The 17,582-nt window shown below is 37.5% G+C and overlaps 1 protein-coding gene across 1 annotated transcript in view; it reads left to right on the top strand.

Moving 5' to 3' along the window:
* The window catches only part of Lama2 (laminin subunit alpha 2), a 571,484-nt gene that overhangs the window by 362,813 nt on the left and 191,089 nt on the right, over positions 1-17,582 (top strand). The window contains exons 21-27 of the mRNA XM_052751249.1: positions 385-565; positions 4,415-4,551; positions 11,856-12,092; positions 13,308-13,451; positions 14,144-14,323; positions 14,429-14,617; positions 14,702-14,835. Coding sequence (XP_052607209.1) covers positions 385-565; positions 4,415-4,551; positions 11,856-12,092; positions 13,308-13,451; positions 14,144-14,323; positions 14,429-14,617; positions 14,702-14,835 — 1,202 coding nt within the window. The remainder of the gene's footprint in view (positions 1-384; positions 566-4,414; positions 4,552-11,855; positions 12,093-13,307; positions 13,452-14,143; positions 14,324-14,428; positions 14,618-14,701; positions 14,836-17,582) is intronic.

The following is a 17,582-nucleotide window of genomic DNA, read 5'->3' as shown; positions in this document are numbered from 1 at the left end:
TAAAGGCATGCGCCACCAGCATGAGTGGCGCATGCCTTTACTCACCCAGCGTGAGTAAAACTTTTAAATTAAAACCAACAAGGTAATGCAGAATCTACTTCACATTACTATTAGAACCAAGGAAGATCATAGAAAGGCTTATGAAACTATAAAAGAAAACGTAGTGTCTGTTTTGATAATTAATTTTGATGACATTTCTAAGTAACCGTACTTTTCACTTTGTCAACATTTACCCACTAAACAATAGACAGTTGTCAATGCCACCAGAGAGCCTGGTGACCCATGGGTTCCTCACTGCACACTGCTCTCTAGATTTCATGCTTCTTGTTTCAGGATGAGCTCATTTGCTGAGATGTACACATTTTCTTTCCTTTTCCTCACCAGCCTGAAACCTTTGGCCTGCAATTGGGAAGGGGATGTGTCCCCTGCAACTGTAATTCTTTTGGGTCTAAATCATTTGACTGTGAAGAGAGTGGGCAGTGCTGGTGCCAACCTGGAGTAGCAGGGAAGAAATGTGACCGCTGTGCCCATGGCTACTTCAACTTCCAAGAAGGAGGCTGCACAGGTCTGTAAATGAGACTCACACCCTATGCATTCATTCTCGAATGTTATACTCCTGGCTCTTATAACAGCTTGTTCTGTTAAAGGAAATGCATGTTGAAAACAAATATGTGATGCAGAATATTTAGAGTAATGAATATGTTAATTTGTAATAATGACCCAATAGCACAGTTGGAAACTCTGCCCTGCATGTAACTATGCTTGCAAGTCTTGAGCAACCATCACCAGATCCCAACGCAGATGGGTCCTTTTGTCTGTGCCCTCCATTCCCATGACTTCTACAGGTTGAAAAATCAAATGTTCAGGGTTTTTGGTGCCACTGTTGTCTGAGTCCCCCTTTCAAACTAAGACATCTCAACTTCTCCTGCCACATAATGGACACAAGAATTGAGGAAGGTTCTTGTTTTGTTTTGTGGTGCAAAAAAACATGCTTGTTTGAAAGCTGCCTTAGAAGGCTTTTCATTCTGGGAGAGAAACAAGTTGGATCTTGATATTTAGTTCATAAGAGAATGCAGGTTATAGTTTCTAACATGATTCCCTGAAAGTGTATTTGTCCTATGTCCAGCCAGAGATTTCACACTGATCATGAACTAAACATACACACACACACACACACACACACACACACACACACACACACACACACACATTAATCAATCAATTAGCACACTAGGAGTGAAATTAAAGATTGAATTTAGTTTTGATTTATATATCACTAATTTAGAATTGATGACATTCCAACAACCACAAAAATGAGTTGTGCTTTTGTTTACTAAGTTTGCTGACCGACAGCTATTACCTCTGTATTGTACTTTCAGCACCATGGCAAGATTTTAAAATGTCATCTTTGACTAGTGTAGCAAATTTATGTAAGAATCAAAATAATATTTTAAAGTATTTAAGGTACCAGTATCTTTCAGAGCACATCCTGAATTATAAGCCTATGGTTTTCATCAGAAAGTCATTTTGAGGCATTTGTGATGTGATAGAGATCTCCTAAGACCTGTGTGATCTCTAAGCTAATATCTGTAAGTACTAAAAATTATAAAGAACCACTTAAAAATATTCTGATCTTTAAGTGCAATTCTCATTAATATTTTAACATGATATGAATTAATGCAGAGCTATATAAGCTAGGGATTCTGTTGCTGTGATAAAGCATCATGACCAAAAGCAACTTGTAGAAAAAAAGGTTTATTTCATCTTACAATACTTACGTCTCACCCCATGACTAAGAGAAGTTGGGAGGAATCAGGAGACAGGAGCTGATGCACAGGCCATGGAGAAGTGTTGCTTAGTGGTTTGATCCCCCTGGCCTGCTCAGCCTGCTGTCCTATACAACTGAGGACCACCAGACTAGGGATGACAACATCCAAGGTTAGATGGGCCCACCCTCATCAATCATCAATCAAGAAAATTCCCCACAGTCTTTTGGAGGCATTTTCTCAGTTGAGATTCTCTCTTCCCAAATAGTTTTACCTTGTGTCAAATTGACAAAAAAAAAAAAACTGTCTAACTCAGGGTCTATTGTATATTCAATGCATTCTACTAGCAAAAGTTGGTAGGCCCTCTGCACAAATGTTATAGTTGTATAGTTTGGTCTTCTTGTGGGGCTCCTAACAGTGGGAACAGGAGCTGTCTCTGATTCTGTTACCTGTTTCAGGGACCCTTTCCTCCTACTGAGTTGCCTCATTCAGCCTTAATAGGAGAGGGGGTGCCTAGTCTTATTGCAACTTCATATGCTGTGGTTGGCTGATACACATGGGAGGCCTGCCCTTTTCTGAAGAGAAAGGAGAAGGAGTGGATGAAGTGGGGGGAGAGGGAAGGTTGGGGGAGGGAATAGGAAGAGAAGAGGGAGAGAGGGAAAAATTGGACTGAGTTAGGAATTAATTAATTATTTCATAAAAATTCAAGAGAAGAGTATTTCTCACACCAAATAGCCTATATGTATCTAGTGGCTCCATCAATAACTAGTTTTATGACCTTGAATGTGTGATTTGACTATGATTTCTTTCTGAAAAACTCATCTTTTACCTTAGGTTATCAATAGTATCTATGTCATGAGGATTTGTTGGAATTCCCTGTGTTAATAATGGCTTTAGAGTAATGGCTGACTATCAGTATTGTGCGGTTTTCACCATAATCTTTATTAATAGTTTTAGTTGTAGTACACTTTGTGCTTTGAGAGGGAAAAATAATTCATTGCTCAAGTTTTCCTGTCTTATGACTACACTGAAATTCTATGTAGAGAATTTCTATTTCCAAATAATGATTCAAACTGTCCCAACATGTTTCTTAGTACATAAATTTAAACACAATGCTATTTTTCTTCTTAATGAATGTCATGCATAAATAAATCTATCATCACAGCATTAGCAAAAACAATAACAATAGCAAAGACAATAACTACTGGCATTTATTTGGTACTTACTCTATGTCAGGCATGGTTCTAAACATTCACAGCTGATATGAAACACTTTGAGTAATGATAATTATGACCCCTTAAAATTTAATTTAATCAAATACCTAAATAGACTCAATTAAAATGATTTAACCATCAGCTAACCAACTAAAAGCTTTCCTACAACATTGATCTTCAATTTGAATTCAAGTATTTGGTATTTATTTTCTTGCAGTAATTTTTTTTTTAAATCAAATGCTGTGGTTAACTGTATTCTTACCAGTTGGATCAAGTCTACACACTAAGCGGCATGCATCACTTCTCATGGTTGGCTTTGAAGGTCTTCTGAAACCCAATTCTTACATTCTTTGAGAACATACAATAAGTAGGAAATTCATACTTTTATAATTCATTTATAGTGAGGAAAAAACTTTTGAAATTAAAGTACTAAATCCAATCATAAGGAAATTAGAAATAACTCTACTTTGAAAGTTTTATAATGGAATTATTTTTTAATATACATAAAACTGAGATATACTGTTATTTGTAATTATATGCATGATATACTGGATTTAAAATGTTGGGGTTGTTGGTTTTATTGAAAATCAAAGTCATTATTAGAAAGAAAAAAGTTACCTTTTACAGCAAAGAAAAGTATTCATAAGCTTGAAATACATACATGAAATAAATATGACCTAAATCCCCTTTAGACTGTAGAAACCTGACTCCACCCCTACTCAGCAGTAAACAGCCTGATGAACATAGCCTCCCTTTCTCTTTGTAGTTCCTCAGGGTCTAGAATAAGGAGCTGATGACCTACAAGCCTCTAGTGAGCCAAGACACTGAACAAGAAAGTCATTTGCTGACAGGATCTGCAGGGAGTTAGGGAGCTCCTGACAAAAAAGACAACATACCAAGTTCCTTTGGGATTTACAACTTTGAGGATGCTGTGGAACAGACCATAGATGGATCTTCCACCTCAAAGTGCCTTTTTCTGCTCTAAAGAACCCCAAGCTCCCTAGACCTCAACATACAAGAACCCACTGCCCCAGAGAGACTGCAGCCCCTCAGTTTTCTCATTAAGGAACAACCGGCTTATAAAAATCAATAAATAAAATAAATACATGAACAAAAATATTAGACTTTATAGTATTTGGATAGAAAATAAGTAGTTAAGAACTTGGTAACAGATGTCCTCTCCTTGAAATTTAATAGAAAAACTAAAAAATTTGAAATTACTAAATGAAATGCAACATTTATTGACACACTTTTGTGAAATATACTGTACTATGGTATAAATAACGAAGTATGTACATCCTCTCCTCAACAAGGATCCTTCAACATAGTATCAAAAAATGGAAAGAACAAATCAAGGCATTAAGAATTAAAAATGTTATATCAAATTTTACCTTTCTTTGACTCATCCTTGCTTTCTCTCTTTCCCATGTGAAGCTTGTGACTGTTCTCATCTGGGCAACAACTGTGACCCAAAAACTGGCCAATGCATTTGCCCTCCCAATACCATTGGAGAAAGATGTTCTGAGTGTGTTCCCAACACGTGGGGCCACAGCATTGTCACCGGCTGTAAGGTAAGTGGATCGCTGTTGTCATCCGATCATTTTCTTATAGAGTTTTCATTCAGTCGAGGTCTGTAACTGTACATTTCAACCCAGTATCACACATCACAAAATAACATAGAATTATCAAGGATGGTCTCAAAGACACTGGCCATTATTTTCCACTTTACCGTGGCAGAGACATTTATTAGTTGAGCTCATGATGCCTACAAAATAGAGGGGAAGGAAAAATAAATCTATAATAAAACTCCAAATAACTATTCCATTCTTAGACATAAGAAAATTCATCTGTGAAATAAAAGGGACTGAAAAGTTAATTTGCCAATATCCTGTTAAAACTGTGCCAAATTAACTTGGTTTTAATTTTCAAGAGGTGATTAAAAGGAATCTGAGGAGTCACATTAACTACCATTAGTCTGAAAAATCCTCTCTTCCCCTACGGATAGACCACAGAAAATGTCAAAACAAGACTCGCTCTTAGCATCAGCAGTGAAGAATCACCCACAAGAGTGCTATAGAAATATTCATGAAAGATGCCACAGGTCAGGACCCTGTGGTTTCAGTGAGGTTGTAGTGTGGACTGCAGGTGTAAACACCTTAAGCTTATCTGAACCCACTGATTTGGAGGTAACAAGAGAGAAGCCCCAAGGACGTCAAGGCTCTATTCTGGACAATGTAGAAGAGGACACACCCTTATTCCTGTAGGAATCACAGGGAAAGGAGGAACTTCAAGAAGGGGAGGGGGCGTTCAGGGCTTGTTTGGTTCTCTGTTGTTTAGTTTTTTTGTCAAACACTAATTAAATGAGATGAAAAGTCCTTTATTTAAAGTGCAGTGAGCCTTGACCAACAATTGCAATAAATTAACCATCCCTTGTGCCACTTGGAAATCAGCCTCCTTCACCCCTCCTGGTACTACTGTGTTGAGTTTAGCGATTTCTTCATCTTTATGAGAATAGGATAATACTCTCTGTTGTTTCTTTTTTCTTGACGTGAGGAGAGAGAATTTGATTTACCTTCCATCATGTAGGGTTATGCTTTTAAAGTTTATTCATCATACGGCAAACATCAGAAGTTCGTTCTATTTAGTTGCTTAATAACATTGCATTGTATACTCCACTGTAACATGTTTATCTGTTTACATTTGATAGGCAGTTTGGAACACTCATTAATAACTCTGCTGTAAACATGAGTGTGGAAGTCAGTAGTATATTCATAAACCGTAAATTTTAATTTCTCTTAAGAATATTCCACATGTTTGCCAATACTGACAATTCTGACTATTTTAGTTTTAATTATTTAGTTGGTTATGTATTCCTTTCTTTTGCAATCTTTAGTGCTAAACAATGGTAGGAAATGGTTTGCTTATTTGACTAGCTGTTTGCCACTATGTATATTCTACTAGGAAGTTGTTACAAATCTTTTGCACACTTTCATTCTGAGAATATTTTCTATTAATAAAAATAATTATTAAAGGTTTTTGTGTATTCTAAATGCACATTCTTTAGAATTTACAGGAGCAAACACACACACTCACACACACACACAGACCAAGAATATAACTTGCTTTTTGCTTATATCTTCATCTAATTTTTATATGTATGAACAAGTGTTTTGTATCATTTCTTTTCTGGATCCTATTTCTTATATTTTGCCTTGGAAGAATCTGCTAGCCTAAGTCTAAAGATTTCTTTCCAGTGATTTCTTTATAAAATTTTATAATTTTGGCTCTTAAATTTAGGTTCACATTCCATATTTAATATCAGTTTTTATCTAGTTTGAGATAATCAAATTCACTTTGTTATGGCTGTCCAATTTTTCCAACATCATTTGTTGAAAAGACTCCCTTCCCATTGAATTAACATGGTTCCTTTATTAAAGTTGTTGTTCTCATGTTCATGATTTTTGGACGCTTCTGTTTTCTTATATAATTGTGTGAATAGTACAATGTTTTCATTACCATGGTTTTTCTAGCAAGCTTTATTTCTCATTGCCAGTATTTTGGGGGGACTTTAGGTGAAATACATGGTATATTTTTTTTTGTATTCCTTTACACTGTTTATTCTCTGATCATTTGGACCCTCGTGAAGCTTGCATTTATGTTTTTTTGTTGTTGTTGTTTTTTGGTTTTTCGAGACAGGGTTTCTCTGTGTAGCTTTGCACCTCTCCTGGAACTCACTTGGTAGCCCAGGCTGGCCTCGAACTCACAGAGATCCGCCTGTCTCTGCCTCCCGAGTGCTGGGATTAAAGGCGTGCGCCACCACCGCCCGGCGCATTTATGTTTTTATAGGGAAGGTTAAAAAAAAAAACCTTAAATCTAGGGCAAGTGAGCTTTCCCTCTGACCCTTCTGATAGCCCCATTCATTTTTGAATTTCTCCCATCTTGTAATCAGAACGATTAAATAATCTAAGGTTTCCGTGAGGTCTAGAGGTGTTTCATCCTAGATGTCTTCATTGCTTTACTTTCCCTCCCCAGAGAGTTTCATTGCTTCCCTGTGCACATTCAAATTCAGCCAAAGTTTCTATCATTCTCCTGCTTATCTCTAGATGTCTCATGGTAAAACTCCCATTCTGAGCATATGGTGTTTGCTCCTGTAAATTCTAGCTTCTTCAGATTTTCAAAACAAGCACCATTGTCTCTCAGCTCGGTTCCTTGCTGGGCCTTTGTTTTACTTTTCTCTCTAGTATTACAGCCTAGAAGTTGCCTCCACTCACAGGCTCCTTTCTTTCTCTTTTCTCAGAAATAATACTTGTATACTTCATTATCCAAAATCTAAAAATATTTTTTGTTTTTTTTTTCTGGTTTTTGTTTTTTGTTTTGTTTTGTTTGATTTTATGGTTTAATTATTTAAACACAGAGATAGTGTTTAAAAATAAGTGGGCATTTTGGTGTGTGTATATGAAACGTAACAGGTCCAGGTAACATGAAAGTCAACAGCACCTACTGGATTTAAAGCGTTAATAAAGGCCTTTTAAAAGGTGGTGACAGTCCTTCCAATCAGCCACCCTGAGTCTAAAAAGACTGAAATGTGGCAACAAAGTGTGGCCTTTTTAGCCCCATGACATTGTCCTGTGTAGATAAGTAGACTATTTTTGACTGAGTAGATGTGAGCCATCTTTACATATGATAAAAGGGAAGGGGTTCATGAGCTTGCACCTCCAACTAAGGAGATATAGACAGTTGATGGCTTCTAGGGGAGGAAGAGTCAGTTTTATTTAAGGTGTAGCTCCTCATACATAGGGCATACATGCTCTGGTGGCTGGCCCACATCAGGAGTACATTGTCAGCACAAATTGGAGCTGATGGATTATTTAAAAATCTAAAAAAACAACACATAGTAGGAGGCTATTGAAAGCTGAGGATGGATCTGGGCAGAGCTACCAGAAAGAGTTAAGAGTGAACATAATCAAAATACATTTAACAAAATTCTCAGAGAATTCATAAAAATTTAAAATTAGGAGAATACTGGCCTAGAATACACTGACCTCAAAAAGAGTTTAAGTATTGATAAGTGTTTAAGGAAGTTCAGACCGTGCTCCAATATGTGACTAGAAAGCATAAACACTAAACAAGACACTCATTTTTTTTATTTCTCATATTATTAAGTTTGACATTCTATCGTGCTACATTTTGAAAAGAAATATTTTTCAAGAATTTGAAAGTTTTTGTTGAGTATAAAGAGTGCTCTACATTTCTAATTGATTGTTATTATCATTATCATTATTATTATTATTATTATTTGTGTTTTAAAGTCACTTAGAATTATTTTTAAAAAAAGTCATAGGAGTGCATTCTATCCGCAAAGCTTCCATTCCAATAGGACCAAATTTTAATGAAATTCTTGAAATTAAAGCTGATTCTTTATAGTCAGTATATAGTATATATATATATGTCTCGAGCAGGGATATGGCTTAATGTCTATAAAAGTTATTTGGGGTGTATTCTTTCACTGGTCACTGGACATCATATTTCTTGAAGTCTCAATTGAATTTTATTACTTTGAACTATTAGTTTAAAGCAACCTAAATTTCTGAGTACTGCACATTTTGCTATCAGAAGGATTTATAAAAATCATGTGGCTTTTAGACATTATTTATGAGCATACGTTCTGCTGTTTAAAAACTTGGGAGAGTATAATTTAAGGCAACAGTGATTTGGGACTGAGAGAGTCTTTTCCTTTTTGCCATGGAGAATTGCTCCGTGCTGAGGTGTGTGCACACACATCCTCTGAGCTGTCGTTGTAGTAGAATACCAAACCTGCCATCCTTCACTAGCAGAGGGGAGGCGAATAAATCTTCTGTTGCTAAACAAATATTACATCCAATTATAATTTAAGTTTGATGTTGGGTAGAGTGCTATCTAAACACACAGTTAGTTGTCTCCTCTATTCCCACTGTAATTTCTCAAATAAACTTCCTGATCTGGAACCATTCCAAAGTCTATTTGTACTGTCAGTAATCCTCAAGAGCTAGTTATTTGATTGTTTACAACAAACTGGTTAGAAGACGTTTTATGTATTTTTTTGTCATCTAAAAATAACAGTGCTTTTTAGAACCTTTTAAAATCTATCCCATGGATATAGTTTCCATACCATATCATTATTTTCTATTTTATTTAAGTGAGTCTACACATACTCAGTGAAATTGGCAAAGAAAAATTTTCTATGATTTACTAAATCATTCTGATTCTGAAAGCTCATTCTACATCTGCTATTCTTTAAGTGAGTTATGTGAGGGTCATTGTATTCATCAGGGTTCTCTAAAGGAACAGAAATAGCTGGGTGAATATGAATATACGTGTATATTAAAAGGGGATTTATTAGATTGTCTTACAAAATTTGGTCCAGGCAGTCTAAAGAATGATTGTCTCACAAAGGAAAACAGAGAATCCTGTAGTTGCTCAGTTCATGAGGTTGGATGTCTGAGCAATTCCAATCAGGCACTGGAGTCCTGGGGGATTCCTGGAGAATGGCTGATCTTCAGTCTACTTTGGAATGCCAACAAAGCTGCTTTTAATACCAGCAAAGTAATGACTCAGCAGCAGGACAGGTGAAGTTGCCAGCAAGAGTGAGGGCAAGCAGGCAAAGAACAAGGTTTCCATCGTCTATGCCCTTTTAGGTGGGCTGCAAGAAGGCATAGCCATGATGAAGGTGTGTCTTCTTGATTCAAATAATCTAAGAAAATCCCTCAAGGAAGAGCCTAGATCTTGGTTTTAGTTGATTCAAGATATAATCTACTAATCTTGACAATCAAGATTAGCCATCACAGACATGGCCATGGTTATCTGTGTCATAGAAACTACATCTGTTAGAAATCCCCTTCTTGCTCCATCTCTCCCTCTCGAAGTACCCTGTTGAGTTGGAAACCTATCTTTTGCTTTACCATTGGAGAGTCTTGGATATCCATACATCCCAGTTCTAAATTAGGGAAAGGTGCATCTGGCTTTCTCTTGGACTTTCTTACTAACCTGTATCCTCCTGAAGAACATAAATGTTCAGACCCTGTCCTGCCAATTAACTGTGACTGTGCAAGTTTGAAAACCTCTTACAGCCTCTTTTTCATTATCTGTGAAATAATAACATGAAACTAATTCCATGGAACATGCATGTCATCCATTATGTCTGTTCCTCACAGCACCTCTTTGAGGTGGTCACTGTATCATTTCTTTTTTAAGGATGGGAAACTTGGATGCAACCAGAGGTGAATTAACCTGACTCAGGATATATGGCTAATAAGTGGTAGGTGTAAGTGAAGCATAGATCTGGATACCTAATTGCTCTACTATACAAGTGTTAGCTAACACATGACATAGGTCCCGCCTTTTCCTAGATTGTTCTGGTTGTAAAATGCAATGTTTGTGTGTGTTTAAAGGAGACTAAAAGGAAACAACCAGATCAAGGAGTTGAGAAAATACTTAAATCTAAGTCTGTTTTTGGAACTAAGTTCTATTAATAGCCATGGCAGTCTCTGATGGGTGCCTCTCCATCCACTCTGTGTGGGTGTGAGGTCATCTGGAGTCTTCATTAAGCATTAACTCTGCTACCTTATCCCAGAAGACTTGGACAAATACCTGAGAATATATACTTTTGTTGCAATTCACTCTCCCTCCCTCTTTCACTCCTCTTCTCTCCCTCTTTCTCGTGTGTGTGTGTGTGTGTGTGTGTGTGTGTGTGTGTGTGTAAAATGTTCATATATATATAGTTCCAGGCACATAATCAACTCTCAATAGTATATTTATATTTAAATTTTTAATTTCCTCCTATATTCAGAAGGAAGGAATACAATAGAAAAAGGGTTTGTTTTTGTTTGTTTGTTTGGTCTGTGTATACCTTTTGTTCTTATTTTAATGTTATGCTTAGTGTAATTCAGTAAGTGGAAATTGAAAGCCAGCCAAAAAACAGAAAGAAAGAAAGAAAGAAAGAAAGGAAGAAAGAAAGAAAGAAAGAAAGAAAGAAAGAAACCATGTTTATAATATAGTAATAGCTACAGTTCATATCACTGGTTTAAAATAACTATTTAAAGATTCTTTCTAAGTGTGTGCATGCATACACACATGCACACATGTACCATTGCATGAGCGTGGAAGTCAGAGTAATTCTCTGGAGTCAGTTCTCTCTCGTCACCTTGTAGGATCAGGTCCTTGGGCTCTACCCACTGAGCCATCTCACTCTGTCTAAAGAGAGTCTTAGTGGTAATTCCTCCTACAGCCTCTTCCTTGCATAGCCATGAAGAGAGAGAAAACTAGTTTGCTATCAGGGCTGAGGGGGTAGCGCAGTCAATGTAGTGCTTGCCACACAAGCATGAGGCCTTAACCTTGATCCCCAGAACCCACAGAGATAGCCTAATTGGTGAGGCCACAAGCTCCTGTAAGAGACAGTGTCTCAAAAAACCAAGTAGATAGAACCTGAGGAAGGACACTTGAGGGTGACCTCTACTTCCATATGCATCTGTGGAAACATGCATACACACTTGAAAGCACACATGCACACATACACACATACACACACATGGGAGGACACACGGAATAATGTTATCTAAAATAACTTAGAATAAAATGAAACAATAAAGCAAAAACCTACATTTTCTTTCTTATCACATAGCACTGTGGTTTCTAGATTACCATACATTTTCCTACATGCAGGAAGTTTTTAAATGCTATGTTCACCCACAGGCCCCAAAGGACTAAACTCCACCATTACAAAGCATATAATAGATACATGGTTCATATGTGCATAGTGGAATAGTAACATTAAGATTAAAATTTTAAGATATTTCCTCTGCAGTTGTGTCAACAGTTGTTGCTTTTCTCCCTGCCACAGGCTTGTAACTGCAGCACAGTGGGGTCCTTAGATTCACAGTGCAATAAAAACACAGGCCAGTGCAACTGCCGTCCGAAGTTCTCTGGTATGAGATGCTCAGAGTGCAACCGAGGTCACTGGAACTACCCTCACTGCAGTGTCTGTGAATGCTTCCTGCCAGGGACAGATGCCACCACTTGTGATTCAGAGACTGGAAAATGTTCCTGCAGCGATCAAACGGGGCAGTGCACCTGTAAGGTATGAATGGCTGAAAGGGTGCAAGGAAGAGCCTCATTCACTGTGGATTCCTCCGTTGCTCAGTTTTACCTTCATTCACTGTTCGCTATTCTTGCTTCATGAAGCAACACAAACAAACATTCACGGCCAGACACAGATGTCCTTGATGCATGATCATTGGCATACGCTCCACTTTTCAAGAACTTTCTTTCAACCCAAACCCAACCCCGTTTCCAGTTAGTACGCAGGGTATAATGTCTACAGTGAGTGACGTTATTTTTCTTCTCTGTTCTTCTTGCGTAAATAAATGTCTGTGGAGTGGGCAGGGAGGAATTTCAGGCACAGTCAGAGAGAAACCACAGCTGACAACCAAGCTTATCACAAACCATTTCTCCTGCAGTTAATCTGCAGCCTGGCACACTTTAGCATATTTACTGCTATGGAAATTCAGTAAAATCCCATCACATATGAAGGCTGACATAACAAACTGTGGCTAACTATGTGCAAATTTCAGTCCTCATTAATACTGCTAAATGATGTAGAAAAACAGCCAATTAAAATGGATAAGAGGGATATTTTTTTGTCTTTTATATATTCCTGGAAAAAAAATCAATCCCAGGAAAAGTGTGGTTAAAACAGTGTCACAGATAGCTTTTCAAGACAAAGTCTATGCAAAGAAAGGCAGAGGAAATGGCTGATTGAAATCTGGTAAGCGAACAGCCTTGAATTTCAGAAAACAATAGCCTCTGCACAAAGGGACCTAGCTAAGCAGATTATCACACTCCACACATACACACTATATTATGGTCATATGTTATATTTGGTGCATGTTGCATATGCATTATATTATGGTAATTATATAATATTAGAGTAAATACATAAATGTTGTGTTTTAGTTTTCTGACTTTTTTCTTAGCTGGAAGTCATTTTTTTTTTTGCTTTTGAAATTCTTATTGCTCACAGCAGAGTCATAAGAAAAACACTGCTAGAACTCAGCAACAGTATACAGCACCCTTAGTAACAGGTACATTTAGGAATCAAGTGCCTTTTAAAGTGCCAAGAAATCCAGACAGGGATGTGAGCTATAAATACCATTTGAAGTATAAATCTCTTACCCTTCATTCAGGTATTTTATTTTACTAAATGAAAAAGAAACGTGTTGCTATTCCTTGTTCTTAAGTTAATTTCTTCTATAACATTATAATGAACCCTGAAAGGACCTTCTTCTCTCCTCAGGTGAATGTGGAAGGTGTCCACTGTGACAGGTGCCGGCCTGGCAAATTTGGACTTGATGCCAAAACCCCATTTGGCTGCAGCAGCTGCTATTGCTTTGGAGTTACCAGTCAGTGCTCTGAAGCAAAGGGACTGATCCGTATGTGGGTGAGTAAGAAGCCGCTGAGCCATGTAATGGTATAATGTTCATTCCTGCAGGAATCTTTTCGTCGGGCCCTGAGGGGTTGTAGGAAATGGCAAAACATTTAAGTAACCTTGTTCCCATGTGTGTTCAGAAATGGTAGAGGCTCTATGTACCATTAGGCAGTTGGCATAAATGCTTCTCTAAAATTCTTCTTAGAAGATTGTTCAGTTACTGTTGATAGGGAAATAGATGGCAAGTGGAAACTGGAAACAGTGCCAGGGAGGCATGGTGTTCTGGCTTGGGAAGCAGCTAGATACTGAGGAAGGAGGTGCTGGAGTATGGTTGTTGACTTTAGCGCAGCCCTGAAAACCACGACCTGTTGCATGCCTTCCAACTAGCCATAGGAAACTATCCATTGTTTCCATTGGGATTATGCTTATTTTGACTTTAATTTCCTTTTATCTCTCTATAATTTAATTTCAACTTTTATTAATGAAAAAATATTGCAATTTTTAGAGATTGAGGTTGATTATTATGCAAATCATTTCAAAGCATTTCTTTCCTCTGTCCTCACCCACCATGTCTCATTTCTTTTTCTTGTGACATCTCATCAAAATAGGGGCAAGAACCCATACAGGCCTGTCTCCATACTTAGCTTTAAAAAAAATGCTTCATATTCCTATTTATCTTCCTACTGAAATTGGATGCTTTGCAGGTGACTCTGAGTGATGAGCAGACCATCCTGCCTCTGGTGGATGAGGCCCTGCAGCACACAACTACCAAAGGCATTGCTTTCCAGCACCCAGAGATTGTTGCAAAGATGGATGAAGTGAGGCAAGATCTCCATTTGGAACCTTTTTACTGGAAACTCCCAGAACAATTTGAAGGAAAAAAGGTAAAAATAACTCTGAATTCGCAACCAAACAACAAGATTTGGGAGTCAGGTCATTTGGAGGTTTGCCTAAATCATCACATTTTATTCTTTTTTTTTTTTTTTCAGTTGATGGCGTATGGGGGTAAACTGAAGTATGCAATCTACTTTGAGGCTCGGGATGAAACAGGCTTTTCAACATACAAACCTCAAGTTATCATTCGAGGTGGGACTCCTACTCACGCTAGAATTATCACCAGGCACGTGGCTGCCCCTCTCATTGGCCAGCTGACAAGGCATGAGATTGAAATGACAGAGGTAAATTTGGTAGTTGTTTGGTGCAGAGATACTAATGACTTTTTCATTCAGTTTTATGACAATGGGCGTTTTTGTTATTTGCAGAAAGAGTGGAAATATTATGGTGATGATCCTCGAATCAGCAGAACCGTGACCCGTGAAGACTTCTTGGATATACTCTACGATATTCACTATATTCTTATCAAGGCTACTTATGGAAATGTTGTGAGACAAAGCCGGTAAAGTATAATAGAAAATATTCAAGTTAAGTTCTTGTCCTAGGGTCTACCACAGGGCTGGTCAGGAAGACAACAGACAAGAAATCAACAAGTGGCTAATTTGGGACCGAGATGCTAGAAGACAAATGAAAGAATGTGTCCAGTCACTTGATAGAAGATACCATAATTTACCCCCAAAAATAAATAAGAACAATATTCTTGCTTTATTAGTCATGGTGAATTTAATGCACCAGGCAAAAGTTCAGGATAGTACCTATGCTGGTCACATATAATCAACTGTAAACTTGTAAGATTATTGAGAAAATTGACCTTGAAACATGAAGGTGAAGTCATGAAGTCAAGGCCAAGTTAGTCCAGTCTCCTCCATCTTTGAGCATTCTTATTTGTCCACACCAGTGTAACGTGTATGTTCATTTACGTTGGATATCATGATGTAAGATGATGGAAAACATTGCATGCAGAGTGAAAAAAAGGTAAACAGACGAATTGAAGAATTGCATGTGACGTCAAGGAAGCCAAACTGGAGCTACCTCAAGAGCATATTCAGTGTGTCCATGAGGCCAATTAATATAACCATCACTAAAAATGGCCCTCGGGACCACACCGGTGCTTTTTCCAATATCATCTTTCTGCTGAGGCCTTCGGGCAGAAATAGTCTCAAAGTTTTAAAGAATGAATGAGACACAAAGAACCTCATACTGAAAGTGCAAACGGTTGTTTTCCATGACTCTTACTATAAAATGATGGAAAGACCCAGTGACAAAAGTCAAGGGAGGTTTGTCTCATTTGAAAAATAGGTAAGCATGTTTATAGACTGTGCTAAAAGTAATAACTGGAGAGAGAAAATAGAATAAAATAATGTAGAATAAAGAGGGCAATGGAGGGTCCAGGACACATCTTCACTAGAAGAAGGATCATGCAGTGAAATTAAGTGAGAACTCACAAAGATAAAGTTAATTTCTTACTGCAGAGGCTGAACATTGTGTTGAATTTACTTAGTAACTCAATGTCTCTTTTCCGTGTTCTATTCTTTCATCTTCTGGAGAAACATGGAGTCAATACTTGCTTGTAAAATAGTCTTATGACAAATTAATGTATCAAGCTAGAAAAAAATAAGGAAAAAAGAGGAAGCCTCTCATAGTCAAACTAATGGATCTAAAAATGTCTGTATTTTAGATATTTATATAGTGCTAAACATACATACAATCTCCCAGAGAACTCATTTTTGTCTAACAGAAGATTCATGTTGTTCACATCATTGATGAAGGAGCTTTCAGTGAAAGAGCTAATCATGAACCAAAATTCACTTTCTCATTTTTATTCCTTTGGTTTCTTTGTCATAAAAATAAAAAATACATGAATTAAAAAAAAAGCACTGTCACCTTTATTGTTAGCTACCTTAGAATAGCAAATGTACAGTAGTCATAGAAGTCAAGGCAGGTTTCTATATTAGACCACACTAAGAGCTTGGCAGGTCATAGAACATGCTGTTCGTGTAACTGAAGGAACCAGTGTTGCCTTCATTTTTCACTATACATACTTTTCCCAAGCCCTATCAAAACTTGAGTTGTAAACTTGCCAAGGAAACAAGTAAGGCAGAAAAATCACCTCACTTGATTATTGAAGACAGTGGAATCCTGGCAAAAGCTTAAAAACTTTAAAATGCCCCCCAAACTTCAATAAGACATAATACAGCATCTTTATTTTTACAGGATCCATAGCTGTGTCCAAAACAGAGACTAAGAGTCACACGTGTAGTTGAAAGGAAGTAACTTCTAGACCTTAGTACTCATTTCAATGGAAGCCGTATCCAGACACAAGCAAAGCCATTACACTTCCACCCATCTCATCTCTCCAACTTTCACCCACATGTGAACTCCTCTGATACACCTGAGAAACATTATTTATGGCAGAACTGTCTGTTGTTGCCACTGTTCAATAGTCTCCAGATTTCTAAACTTTGCTCTCTCATACACGCGAATGTCCAAGAGAATGAAGGCAAGATGACGTGTGTATCTTCTCAAAGTAGCTATGAGCCCCACGGGGCGTCAGTGGAGAGAAGGCTGCTCAAACAAGCAACTAGTTTTCCTCTTGCTCCACAGAGTCCAGGGAGAGCAGAGCAGTGAAGCCTGTCTTATCAGAGAGGAGTGACTGTTTACAGCTCACTACCACTATGCTACTCTAAGGAGAAAAAAGCAAAACCAGAATTTTAGCCCAAAATTGGTTTCATAAAGGCTCCCAAGTACAGACCGAAATGCTAGTGAAACCAGCACAAGCAGTCATAATTCAATAAAGCTTACCTATGCTTGTTATAAAGTTTCTGATTCAACCTCCTTAAGCTATTGGAGGTGCCCTTTATTGAGGCAAAAACTATCCAGTGTCTCACTTAAAAGTTTATTTGCAGAATATTTGCATGTTGCAGTTAGTCAGTCATGAAATAGTCTGGGTTTATGGACTGCATATATATTTTAATGCATAATTTCAAATTAATGAAAAAGGTATTAGTGGATTCACTGGGAATATATTTTTTTCTTTCTCACCAATAGGAAGGGTGAATTAAGTCACTTGAAGGATTTACCTAATAAAGCTAATAAAATATTAATTTGGAAAGCTCTTTATCCTCCTAAAGATCAGGGTTAGCTCATGGTCTGCATTGTTTTCCAGGAGGCTTTCTAAAGTTTTTGAAAGGACACACAGAGGCTCCAGAGGGAAAAAAGTAGTAAATTAAAAGCAATTTCACTTGTGAC

Source organism: Peromyscus californicus, unplaced genomic scaffold (assembly GCF_007827085.1).
Source record: "Peromyscus californicus insignis strain IS unplaced genomic scaffold, ASM782708v3 Scaffold_22__1_contigs__length_63687245, whole genome shotgun sequence".
Lineage (NCBI taxonomy): Eukaryota > Metazoa > Chordata > Mammalia > Rodentia > Cricetidae > Peromyscus > Peromyscus californicus.
This window is presented reverse-complemented; position numbering and strand designations above follow the sequence as displayed.